This window comes from Macrosteles quadrilineatus, unplaced genomic scaffold (assembly GCF_028750875.1).
Source record: "Macrosteles quadrilineatus isolate MER2022 unplaced genomic scaffold, UCM_ALF_1.0 Scaffold_46__1_contigs__length_943047, whole genome shotgun sequence".
Lineage (NCBI taxonomy): Eukaryota > Metazoa > Arthropoda > Insecta > Hemiptera > Cicadellidae > Macrosteles > Macrosteles quadrilineatus.
In genome coordinates this window covers 646,131-660,331 of record NW_026542639.1, presented here as the reverse complement: position 1 = coordinate 660,331, position 14,201 = coordinate 646,131, and the positions used below count along the sequence as shown (strand labels likewise).

The following is a 14,201-nucleotide window of genomic DNA, read 5'->3' as shown; positions in this document are numbered from 1 at the left end:
TGGTCAGCATTACACATAGTATAAATAGGTCAACTCTAAATATGTCTTTAAATTTGTTTCCAAATGCTGAATTTGTGTCACAATTGCTGAATGTTTACAGCTGTTATGTTAAGCCAATTATATTGTACCAAAAGCTAGCTTAAGCAGGTTAGCGTCGGCTGCTAGACTTTTTAAAAATTAAAACTTAATTTCTAAAAAACTGGGACCCTTAATTATAATTATGGCTTTGACATTCCCTAGTTCTCAAAATTATCTTTCTTTCAACACAAAAATAATGAAAATCCGTCGACTGGTTGATTCAGAATGTGAAAAACCTCCATTTACGTTTTAATAATATATATGATAGTTTGGACAGGTTTCAACCCTTCCGAAGCGTAATACATTTACACAGTTGATGTGTATACTACATTATAACTCATAAAATAGTTCTAAAATTAAATGGGTCTCCTTTTACAAACGTATATAATAACCAGAAATTTTCAGATCGTCCTTGCGTGTATTTCATGCCACAAATTTTGACGAAAGGCTTTTCATTACATAAACTATACCTATTTACAGTGTTGACCAAACAGTTGGCAAGAAGCATTAATAGATAAGCTTTGTACCAAATATGATAATTTTCGCTCTATTCTAATTATGACAAAACACGAAGTAACTAAAAGCGAGTTTTGTTGGTGTAGTAAGCGTTGCAGGAGGTCTACTTTACACTGAATCGACGTTCACTTTTATTGCTTTTGATCTTCCGGCACTGTTGACTCAGTGAAACTGAACTTGTATTTTACCGTATTTCGTTATATTAAAACTGCTGTTGCATGAGGTCAAATTCCCAATAAGTCAATTGCTTTAACATAGACCACGTTTTTAGCTCGGACTGTATTATTTGACTTACTGGGACTTTTGATCTACAGACACTGCAAACATTGTAGTTTTTGACCTAGCGGCACAGGCAGAAATTATTTGATCTTCCGGGACTGTTGACTTCCAGCAACATTCCCATTACAAAATCAAATAACTTATCTGTTAGCCTATCCCGTAAAAATTTAAATCTAAACTACACAGATGTAAAACACGTTGCGAAAAAAAAATTCTACAATAGAAGATCGATCACGTCCATCTAGTATCGAGTGGGATATGAAAGCACTCCGTGGAAGGAAGTAATCATGATGTTATCAGTTATCCTCAAATGACCCGTGACCCTAGTGGCACGCGTCAGCTATCTAAACATCTCGCATGACGTAACTGTCGGCACGACCACTGTCCACAACCTATACTGCATGTAAATCACAACAGTTACCCGGTGTTTACCGCCAGACAGTCGTGAGGAGACATTGTGTGTAGAGAGTGCAACAATGTAGGGCTGAGCTGTGTTCTACCAGTGTATGCAATAGAGGACAGGTAGACGTATGATGTAAACGGACAACGCAAGTGACATTGCTGATTCTAACACGCAACCGTCAACTCCGAGGTTTAACACTTGAAACGTGAAAGAACTTTATTCGACTGCACAGTGCAAAGCATAACTGAAGCAAATCAGACTTGCAAATTAGATAACCATCGCCAAGACAGTGAAATACTGTTTCTATACAGGGTGGCTGAAAAGTAACTTGCACACCCCCTTAACTTTTGAACCTTTTGAGATATTTGAAATCGGTTTGCGGCAACCTTCTTAGAAATGAGGTTAAGGGGGGGTGCAAGTTACTTTTCAGCCACCCTGTATAGATCATAAGAGCAAGCCAGTGACATCGAATGGCGAGGGCATCTCATTTAAGACGAAGTACTCGATAATGTTATTTAATTTAAATGGAAACAATTCTGATAATTTTAAGGGAATATCTAACCAGGTAAATGGAAACTCGCTTCGTCTGGATGTTTGCTCAAGCGGAGGGTTTTGTGTTGTCCTTACAGAACTGTCTACCGTGGATAAGAATGAATACGTTTGAAATATAGGGGAGTGGTTATCGCTCGACAAATTACAATACCTTAACCACATTTCCAGTAATCAAGCACTAAAAATACACTGACAAAGCCACGAATAACATCTGGTGGCTATCACAAAAGAGGAAGACACCGCAGCTGACCACTTCCGAGCAGAAACGAGACGGCCACAAAGTGGTACAATCAGCATTGTTGTCCACCACGTCCAAGAGAGATTTCATCGTCAATTTGTGGCGGCAATGAATCAACAAGTTGTTCCTCTGCTAGTTTCCCCGCAGTTAGCGTCTCTTCACCGTGGTTTATTACCTGCATCACTATCGACAATGCTGTACAGTGTACAAGGGAGGGGGGCCGCGAGGTCTTGGCGATTAATTACCAATTAGCAACTCTGTAATTGATCGTGGTGTAATTAGTGTATGATGAACTTGTGTTGTAATACAAGGCACGAGGCATAGCATAACCAATAACAGTTAACATAATCAGGGTAACCTAAAAAGAGATTTAAGTTAAGTAAAACTACTGGAAACTACGTCTATGACGTGTTCTCAACTTAAGTTGAATAGAACTGTGTTACCGTGGAAATGAGTGAATTGAAAAAGCTACCCTTTGAGCTCAAGTGTAACGACCCAAGTTGGAGTATGAGCGGATGGTAAAAACGCTTCAGTCCGTAAAACTATAGGAATCAAAAACGGTGATCGATAAAAGCATTTGTCATCGATCTACAAACACTATGGTATCAATTGTGTGTTCTTGCTATTACTTTACTTTACACACTTCAAATAATTTGATCATAGCAAACATAGAGGGGATGGAGAGTAGCCTAGAGAAATCATTCCTTACGACAGTTGCAAGTTAAAATTAAACGACCCGATTGTTAACTGGCTGAGAGGAGATTGGGAAACTTGAAGAAAAAACTCATTACCATCACAATACAAGGACGTTGGCCACCGAGGGAATAGGGACTTGACTGTTGACTGCAATCGTTTCAAATAGCGCATAAAGTATACTGTTGTGCATTGATATTCTATTGAATAAATATTTCTCTTGTCTTCTGCAAGACGATGATGTATGAATGTTGATTTATTTATACTGGTTGACACGAAAATGCGCAGTGTGCTATGCAGAGCTCGACTTGCGTACTGAAATGTGGCATTTTTATTACGACTTCGTTAAAAATAGTCCGCCGTTGGAAAAAAATACTTTAATACTTTTCTGTAATGGCAACCATACGAATGTAGGTGTTTTAAGCCAAGTATGAATGGCGATGAGTGTACACGAATGGCGCAATCTTGTAAGTCTTGTTATTGACCTCAAAGCCCCTTAAACCAAAACAATACTAAAATAGCGCCCTGTTGAGATTTTCTTGAAAACTATATGAAAACTTGTTTTAGCCTATATAATTTATTTACAGATATTCAGAGTCGAGGTTATCATTGGATACGGATTTTTTAAGTGCTTTAAATTCAATCACTAGTGTTTAGTGGCTCGTTTATTTAAAATAGGATTTTGCAAAACGTTAGAGGCCGGGATCTGACATGGGCAGTTTTTTCAACATCCAGTTTTACAGCCAATTTTCAAAAAATGTTCAGTATATCTATACAAAAAAATCTCCACAATTTAAACTTTTTTTTGTCTAATGTGCAGTTTTACTATTAATGAGTTACGTTTTATTAACAAAACACCTCTTTGATAGTTTTTTTGTTAAATTTACGGTTTTACTAATAATGAGTTGCATATTATTACAAAAAGCTCTTTGATAATTTATCATTAACAATACTACAATTTTATACACTAATAAATGCATAATGATTAAAATCATACTGATGTAACCGCCCATATAGAAAATGGACATAGATTTCTATTAAGTTCCTCCTCCACATTTGTATTTTACAACCTCAATAACCTACTGAGCAACATTTCTAACATACATTACTCGGCCATATAAAATGCCAGCCAATCTTTTGCGACATTTAAGCGGCACCAACTTAACATAGTGCCGAGTATGAAATAAATTCCATTAAGTTTGAGGAGTAGTAAGGCGGTTGATAAACAGGCCAAGGTCTAGTAAGAGGCGATGGTGATCATATGAGCATGCAGTCAGGAAGCATAACTAGGTCATAACAGTAACCCAAACATACTTGAGCTAAGAAACTAACCTTATTATGTAAAATAGTACATTGCATGAAATGAAATAATCTGCAAAATTTTATCAAAGTAAAGTATATCAATAAATTGGCAAACTACAAGAATACTTTTCTCTATATATAAATATTTAAAGTATTGTTTTTTTCTTCTCTACAATATTTGATTGTACAACAATGCTTCAATGTAAAAAATCATCTGTTTTTAAGCTTTACATGATGACTGTAATAAAAACTAGGCACTGTCATGTTTTGAGGATGAAAAATTTATTTTTTTATTTAAAAAATCCAAACCTCTATAACATTCTGTTAACCAATCTAGCTGGTTCACAAACATAATAATTAAGTATATCCAGCCTTACAAATCTATGACAAATTTTATTATTGTATATTGCAGATATTGTATATACATAATGGGGTATCCCACGAAGAGGTTGTTATTTTTTATTAATATACCAGACACATCTTAAACAAGCTTCAACTTGAATGTTTTACAGATTCAAAAAACACATATTTTTAAAGTTTACAATGTTAATTAAGGCAAAGAAAATTAAAGTAAATTAAAAAGAAGTAAAATCTAAGAGAAATGATAGTTTGGTAACTCAAGAATAAAATAAATTTGATTTATACCCTTAATTCAATCTTATGTCCATAAATTGTGATGCACTTTATTATCAAGCTGGTTGAATGTTTTGCTAATTTTGTTGTTATTTTACTTCTGCTATTTTGTTAGATGTATTCAGAATGAATAGATTTGGGATAATTTTTTTTTACTTTATTATACCTAGATCAGCAGAGTTTCAAGTTTGTAGTGAGTCCCAATACTCTGGTATATTCATTAAAAGATATACAACCTATGTATGTATATATACATGAATTTAGGGAAAAAATGTTTTTGTGCTCTGGGGAAATTGAAAAAGTCAGTCAGTCTTGGATCTAGGTTTTACCATGCCATCTAGAGTATTCTTCTCAATGGGAGAGATTAATTTAAAACCTCTATCACAACATTAAAGTAGAAGCCTTTAAAATTGAGTCTTAAGTGGAGGAAACAGAATTCAAACTTAAGGTTCGTGTGTTAACACAAAACTCATCTGTTTTCAAAGAATGGGAAAGAGGAAGTAAACAATTAGGAAACCATAACAGTGAAAGCTAAATGTTAGTGTATGCAGTAGTAAATAGTTGGCATTTTAAAGGGCAACTGGAGTTATGCAAGAGAACAAGTATCTAATGAATGTTTAACTACTAAAGGAGGATTCAGTTTGGGCAAGATCTCGCTTTGATGGCATTCTAAATTGCTCAACCTAGGGGAGTAACAGTTTAAGTACCAGATGTACTATCAAAGTAACAGTATGAATCAAGTAAAGTTATAAGTTTACCAAAGACTAGACTTTTTCAACTCTCACTAAGACACATTTAGTGGTATTAATTGTAGTAAAAAAATAGTAGAGTATTTATATTTACCATAGCCATAAATTGTGTGAGCATTATTGAGTGAATGAACTTGTACTGATTCCATATGTTAAAATTTTCTTCTAAAAACAGAAGGGTGTACAGCATCCAATATAAATAAAAGGTTGAGCAATTCCAGGTTTTCCTGTTTCTAAATCTAAAATTTCCAGGTCAAACTAAAAAAAAAACAAAAAAAACTCCCTAATTGGTACTTACTATTCCATTGAAAGAAATCCATCGCTGTTTCAAAACAACAACAAAGTCAACAAATATGTTCATTTAAACTCACACCACTGAAAGTCGCACCGGCATGATATATCGTCTTTTAGCTCTTTTCGGATGAAACGTGAACAACGATATATCGTTCCATTGCACTTTTTGGAAAAAAGACGCACAAGGATATATCGTTGGGAAAAAGACGCACAAGGATATATCGTCGCATAGCACTGAAAGGATTAACATAAAGATTATTTATTAAGATGATAAAAAAATTAATAAAAAAGCTATTGTAGTTTTTTTTTACGTCTTCTTCTTTATAGTTGGTTACTAAATAAAACTTCACATAAAATTCTCGGTTCGGTTAGACAGTGAATAAAAAAAGTAAAAGGATTGAAAAACAAACCAATTTTTAGTTTAAACATAACCAATTAATTCTATCAAAATATCTGAATTTTCCTTCATTAATAATTTAAAAGAAGTCATCCATAATATTACAAAATTGTGAAAAATATACAAGAAATATTAATAACCTTTTGAATCTTGCAATTGCAACACATCACGCTGTAATTTCCCAACAACCTCTTAACGTCTCAATTAACTCAGCCTATAAAACCGTGCCAAACCTAAACAAAGCATACAGTAATGAAAACATGTGATAATTTGCCACCAAGTGAGGGGCACAACCTCTGTAAAAGGCAATCCATATTTATAGCCGGTTGAGAATGGGCACTAGAGCAATAATTAACCGCTAACTCCGAGGTCAGCACGAAGTTATCTCGACCGACCCAGCGGCACGGGTGACCCGGGGAAAGCACCAGGCAGGTCTCGGGAGTGTCTTCAGAGAAAGTAAACCCGGTGTCAACTTGCTGTACCTAATGCTCTCCCTGCTATTATATCACTGAGACATTATGCAATGTTAGTCCACTCACACGTTTATTACCTTCACTCTGGCCACTTGTCTTGGTCAGACCAATTAATACAATCTGATAGCTCGGCTCTCAATAATTGTTTCTCTTGTTAGTGGACTCTGAGGGGATTAAATGAACTTCTCTACTTAGAAGGATTAGGTTTTATTTAATTGAGAATGTCTTCATGGTTTAAACAGAGAAAAATAAACTATCATAAGAGAAAATTAAAAAAAATATCATGATCTTGTAGTGAATATCCAGTATATGATCGAAAAAAGGATTTATTAGTTAGCTCTTGTAGAGTTATAATACACCAATGGATTATGTGCTTGAATTGTCTGGGTGGGCGAGAGTTATAGTTCTTGTCTTTCAATTTTTAAGTTGTTGGTTCAGATTCCACGAGGGATATATTCTGCACCTAGATGCCATTATTTGTCATTGGGCTAACAAATTAATGATGCTGCCTACAAAAATAAGGAGCTTAGAGAGTAACAAGACCTGCATTTGTACTGCAAACCAGACACCAGTGAAAAATAAAAGTATCTAGTTAAATTAATTGTACCAAACATATGTTGAACAATTGTATTTATAATATGTTTTGCGAGATAATAAATACAAATATTTCCCCCCATGGGTCATTAAAGGTGGCAGTTATTCTTAAATAACAACCTTCTGAGAATAATAAAAATAAAAATTGTTTTATTGGATTAAAATAGCGTCCCAAAAATCAACAACCACATGTGAATATATTTTTGCACAACTAACTGACTCATCCCACCTCTGAAGTACAGACTAGACCATCCAAGTTAGCCACTTTATCTTTTCAATTAACCCGACTACTTTATGACCCTTGAACCTCTCACAGTAGGTATGACAAATACCACTTGCCACTGAGGTCACATAATACACAAACACAGTTCCGGTAGTCACGGGGGCATCATTTGTTATACAACTGGGCAAGTGGCCTTTGGACATCCCAGACCCAGTCAATGGTTCAACGTGTTACACAACTTGGCGGGTCACCGATGACCAGGTGGACCCACCCAAAAATAGCGATGCAAACCCAGTGACCCATAAGATACTACTTAAGGTGTTGACACAGAACAATATCAATTCAATTCAATTCCTATTGTTTAGAACATGGACGCACATTTTTTTGTACATGTTGTAGGCTGATATATGAAGTGTGAGTGTAGAATGGAGTGAGATGATCTGTGTCGCTTTGTTACTGACAAAGACCAGCTGTTTCTTAGCCAGACCATTTATTAAACGCCCTATGATCAAGGACAGCTGGGTCTCTCTTTTCCCAGGATCGAACTGGTGACCTTTTGTTTACTTGGCGAGCACTATAAACACTCAGCTACCAAGCCACAATTGTGTCATACATAGTCAAATTAATCAAAAGTAGACATTTTATAAAACACGATCAAAAATTTTAATGTGGTCATGAAAACTTGTTACCACTCCTGTATCTTTAAAAATATGAAATGGTCAAGGCAGGACAACAAACACAGTTTTGTTTGTTCATGGGTGACTTAAGGCAAATTGTATGAGAGATAGAGAAATTCATACTTTAACCTGATGCAAAAAATTTATGTTCAGTTGTTAACAAATGTACAAGCCCTGGAATTTGGCCGTTATATGTTTGTGCACTCTGGATTTTCTCCAACAAAGCACAAGTAGATTTAAGTCAAAAAATTAAATCCATACCTTCAGGCTGCCCTACCTATAAACCATTGGTAAATGTAAGTGGTTGATGATTTACAGACTTTCAAACGAGGAGACGATGGCAATAAAAGCATAACAGCATATCTCAAGCAGGTTATTATGCAACAGAGAGAATCATCTCACAGTGTAGTCTATATATCATATCGTCAGTGAAAGGTCTAACACACCCATCTGGCCAGCAGTTGACAACCTCAATACTTGGGATGGTTGGAATCTCTCACTCCTACCACTGTAATATCTGACAACTGACCTCAAATGGTCAAATTGACTGGTTTTCATCTAGTTCACTAGTTGATAGTGTTTTATATTTATATTCAGTGTTTGGATACTAAATTGACAACTTAATTATGTAAACATTGTCTTTTGAAAAATCTCAAAAAGTTAACTACTCAAATTGTCACTTGTTATCGGGAATACTACTAACAGCTGTCACCACATCTTAAATTATATAAAATTAACTTTCGGTTGATATTGAAATTGCAACCATTGCCCTAAAGTAACCATACAAACTCTTTGAGTAGTGTTACTTTTGTGAATTTCCAATTCAAAAAGGATTCAAAAAGCAAACCCTACAAGCTAGACACCAACAAATTATGTGTCTTGTGTGTATCCAATGCAGTACCAAATAGCAGCCACCTAAATTTTTAAGTATTGGGGGCTGTTTGTATAACCTAAGGGTATACTTTATCATTTTTAAAAGAAAATAAAACATAAGTATTGTTAATGGTGAATGCGCCTCATCTACATTTTTGTTCATAAAATTATCGTCCAAAGAAAAATGATGGATATAGCTTACTAATTAGGGGTTGTTTGTAATTGTGTGATAATTTACATTGGACAAAGGACATCACATCTAAAAACTAACAGGGTACAAACATCCACAATTTAAGTGAACAAATATTATCATAATTCTTTAAATTCCAAACATATTTCATGGTGGCTTTATGTTACACTAGCCTCTGTAACGCTTTTTTTCTATCACCGAATCAGGAAAATACAGAATCATAATCAATCATAATCAATTTTTTCCAACGTGAATCAAAAAATATTTCTTATATTTAACTATGGTAAAACTTCCCTTTTACTGGTACGTATAATAAATGGAGTAAAATAATCTTTTAAGTATGAAAACAATCAAGGAGTGCATTTTTACACAGATACACAATGGTGTTGCAGGATGTCTTCTGTCATGGAGTGGGTGTACATCATCTGAACAAAACATGACCCAGCTGATGGAGGAGGAATCGTTACTGCCAGTCAAGGAGAGGTTCCGACGACTCATACCCTACATGACCTACTACCTGGACCAAGGCTACAACACACAAGCTCCCCAACAACAGTATGTAACAGCAGCACCACAGTACGACGCATTACCACAACAAATCAACAACAACTTGCGTCCTCAGCAGTACTATGTACCACAATATCAACCGCAGCCACAACAGAAGTATCAGCTAGTGCCAGTCGGATACTTGGTCGGAGGAGGTTACAGACGAGTCCCTGTCTACTCTCGACCCCAGAGTGACTACCAATACACGCCTCAGAACCCATCAGACCTTACCCGCATGATCACACAGAACTACTTGTCCATCGCCAAGCAAGTCGCACAGAAGGACCAAAGACCGACACAGTTCACAACTAAACTACACTACGCAAATGAAAACCCCTCAAACAATCAACAGTATAAATCTAAAAACTATTACCAACCTAGACACAGGCCTCAAAATATTAGACAACCTTATATTCAAAAAAGTTTCAGACCGACGTACTCCCCTTTGAAAGAAAACACGTACGTTCAGCTTCACAACAATTACGAATCAAACTTTGAGAACACCCAGAATATAAAGAGTTACGTTCCTGACCCTGTAATGACGATTACAAAAAGTCAAGAGATTAATGTCCCGGAGATACAAAACGTACCAGTACAAATACCTGTGGAGAACCAACACATTCCGATACCGACGACGCTTCCAAAGATACAAAGTGACTACGAACAGTCGGTTCCTCCAGTGCCTACAGTAGAGCAGAATAACCTGCTGGATCTACTTGCTGGATACCAACTTAACAAGGCTTTACCAGAGAAAGTGACACCTTCAAACATTGGCTACAGTATACAAACACTAACGAATCTATTGAAGCTGTTGCAAAAGGTCAAAGGTCAGCCGACAGGCGGAGCTTATGTTGAGGAAGATTATGACAACGGAGTGAGCCCTGATTATTCTCCCCAGCAGACGGAGGGCAGCACGCCGGGCCGAGCTGGCATAGACTACCCTGCGTACTCTGAAATACCTGAGACTCACTTTACCTGCAAGAGCCAGCGATACAAGGGCTTCTTTGGCGACCCAGAGACAAACTGTCAGGTAATTACAACATACAGTCCGTTTATTTATGCCAGTAAAAATTAAGAGAATGGGATGATGTGATATTGTGTGTAGTTTGGTTTTGGATTGGGAACTGCTAGTTCATCAACCAAGACCATTAAAAATAATCCCAATGATCAATGACACCTAAATATATTTAAGTACTTTTTTCCACCTTTACATTTTACACATTATTTCAGTCTAGGCCTAGAGGATTGCAACATAATTACATGGGTAAAAGCGATTAATGATAGGCACAATTTCAACCAAGTCCAAACCACTCTTGGGAACCAAATCTCTATGCCCTTCCATTAGATTAGCTCGCTCCCCAATAAGCTTACTGCTTCAAAACTAGAGATCCTATTACATTTCCATATTAAATTTGTAGCTATTTTTAGATTGTAAAGATTAGTTGAATTGAGGTATTTAATATTTTGGTATCAATGTATAAGAATAAAGATTTTCTAATGCTGTTTTGAGCCGTGTTAAAACGTTCGGTAGAGTAGGGAGCGAGAGGACAGGTTACTCAGGGAGCAATTACTGTAGCATACTTCGGACACAATTAATGGGCAGATGATGTCAGGTACAATGAAATTCGAGGAGTTGAGTTTAATTTATTTTCTTGTTAGTATTTTTGATCACCAATAAAATAAATGAAAGCTCAATAAAACAATTAATGGTTTCCTTTTGATGCTCCAAAATTAGTGGTATTTTCACTAGTCTCATAATAACAGCTTTCCTAAGAGGGCAATCATTAATCCGGCATTTTAAATAATCCAGTAATGCCATAGTCCTAAACATAAGCAAGCCTCTTGTATGTATTTTTTTATAATTTGAGAGTAAGCTTAGGCATTTTTAAATTGTCTAAATCTCCCAGACAACCTATCATATCTGTCAATCTGTATGGACTAGGCAATGACTTAATCCTCCTTAGCATTGTTGCCACTCAATTGTTGTAGTTCAGGTAGATTAAAATACTCTTGATTTTCCAGGTCTGGCACTACTGTGATCTAAATGGTGGTCAAGCCTCCTTCCTGTGTCCCAACGGAACTATTTTCAGCCAAGTAGCGCTAACGTGCGACTGGTGGTTCAACGTAAAATGTGAATCCACCTCACAGCTCTACGTTCTGAACGAACGGCTCTACAAATACATTCTGCCAGTGAAACCAAGCTTCCCTGAGGACTATGCGGGACCACTTGTAGATGAATACCTGACACTCAAGTTTCAAGAAATCGAGGCGAAGAAACAACAAAATTCTACAACGGAGAAATCACCCAACACGCTGCAAGTGCTGCTCAATGACGAAGTCAACCAGGCAGTCAAATGAACAGTAACATTAGGTTATGTCATGTTTCGTAATGCCAAAAATCTGACGGTGTGATAAGACTAATAATTAGAAGTGTACGATCATATTAAGGGTGCTCAGAAATGTTCAGAGTAATTTGTGTAAAGGATGCTAGTTGGAATGATTTTGTATAATGTGTTAAGAAATTTAGCTTTGAGAGTTTATCATCCTACAGAAGAAATTTTAGTATACTGTAGTGCAGTGGTGGCTGCCCTCCCCCCTCAATAATAAGTTTTAGAGAAGATCAATTGACAGATTTATGTAATTTTAACTAAATTGAAAGCATAACTCCGTGTTCTTCGGGTGGTTTATGTCCCTTATTTCTGATAAACGCCGCCACTGCTTAAGTGTACTTAAATACCAAATTTAAAAAATTATCATTCCAAGGGAATCAAGAATTCAATTCTTGTAGGCTACAATAGGTAATGATATCCATTTTAATAAATAATTTTTCAATTACATTATTTCCATTCTATGAGCAACAACATTTTAGGCTAGTTATTTATATTCAATGTGAAAACGGTATTGCTCAGAACTGCATATGAATTTTAATTTATTATGAAATGTACTCTTTCAATTGTATTATGAAAAAAATATTGCTAACGAGTTATACACAATATTATACTTGGACAGAAGTTTAGAATAATCAATCATAAATATCTATACAACTGTTACAATTAAAGGGCTAGGTAAACCTGTTGCAGCAAACCTGAAAATAGTGAAGATAGTATTTACATCGTAACTTTAGCAAAGTAGATCTGTTTAACCTTGATGGAGAAAACAAAATTGTCAAATCATTTAAATTCAAAGCGGTTTGATACCCTAGATTAATTAGTTAACTGAAGGTCCAATAACAGTAATTTATTATACTACAGACTGAAATAAGTGTGTTGTATGTAAATATTTAGAGTAGAAAAATAGTGATAGAATTAAATAGTGCCCAGGCACTTGTATGTAAGATTTAGATTAAGCTTATAGCTTTCTATATTTAGTGCAATATAGATGAATAAGTATTATTCTTGCTCAGAAAAAAAACAGGAACAATTTGAATTAAAAAACAAACTATGGAGTTCTACTTAAAAATATGAAAATGTAAACATCACTTAAAACTAATTAGTTTGAAGATAGAAATCCACCAACTGAGCAAGATTGTTAATAGTTCCAATAAATACTCAAGTACTTCTTGCTGTAGTGTTAAGTTGTAATTGTATTTTGTAAATAAACTGTTTTGTAATAAATGTAATTTATTTCAGTACCTTTTATATAACAGGTGTGACAATACAGGGTGTCCCGGAACTCTCTACCAATATTTTAGGGCATTGTTCCTGGGTAAGAAACATATCTAAATATCATATTTTAATTGTCCGGAAGTCCTTGGTTACTCAGATAGCCGCCATTTTGTTTTTTTCACTTATAAATTTTTTTCTGAAAATTGGTTAAACATACGAAGTTGAAACTTTGCACAAACATTTATGAAAACTAGACAAAGCTACAAAAAAATTATGACGATTTTTCAAATTCATAAAACAAAATGGCGGCTGTTTAAAATTTTGTTTCTTAAATTACTCGAAAATCGTTGATTTTACAAAAATGTTACAAGAATAACTTTTTTAAGGAGATTTTATAACAAATCGATCGACACCCTAATCTTGAAGATCGAACGAGTATTAACTGAGATATGGCAGTTTTAGTGATACGTGACCGCTTTCAGCAGGCGCTGCAACTTATATCCAGCGGTCACGTATCACTAAAACTGCCATATCTCAGTTAATACTCGTCCGATCTTAAAGATTAAAGTGTCGATCGATTTGTTATAAAATCTCCTTAAAAAAGTTATTCTTGTAACATTTTTGTAAAATCAACGGTTTTCGAGTAATTTAAGAAACAAAATTTTAAACAGCCGCCATTTTGTTTTATGAATTTGAAAAATCGTCATAATTTGTTTGTAGCTTTGTCTAGTTGTCATAAATGTTTGTGCAAAGTTTCAACTTCGTATGTTTAACCAATTTTCAGAAAAAAATTAATAAGTGAAAAAAACAAAATGGCGGCTATCTGAGTAACTAAGGACTTCCGGACAATTTAAATATGATATTTAGATATGTTTCTTATCCAGGA

The 14,201-nt window shown here is 35.2% G+C and overlaps 2 protein-coding genes across 3 annotated transcripts in view; one reads left to right on the top strand and one right to left on the bottom strand.

Moving 5' to 3' along the window:
• The window catches only part of LOC129005953 (uncharacterized), a 50,273-nt gene extending 36,949 nt beyond the window's left edge, over window positions 1-13,324 (top strand). The window contains exons 2-3 of the mRNA XM_054434993.1: window positions 9,557-10,740; window positions 11,733-13,324. Of these exons, the coding sequence (XP_054290968.1) occupies window positions 9,557-10,740; window positions 11,733-12,068 (1,520 nt within the window). The 3' untranslated portion in view covers window positions 12,069-13,324. The remainder of the gene's footprint in view (window positions 1-9,556; window positions 10,741-11,732) is intronic.
• LOC129005951 (RING finger protein 17-like) overlaps window positions 1-14,201 on the bottom strand; it is a 184,543-nt gene that overhangs the window by 146,454 nt on the left and 23,888 nt on the right. The window lies entirely within an intron of this gene.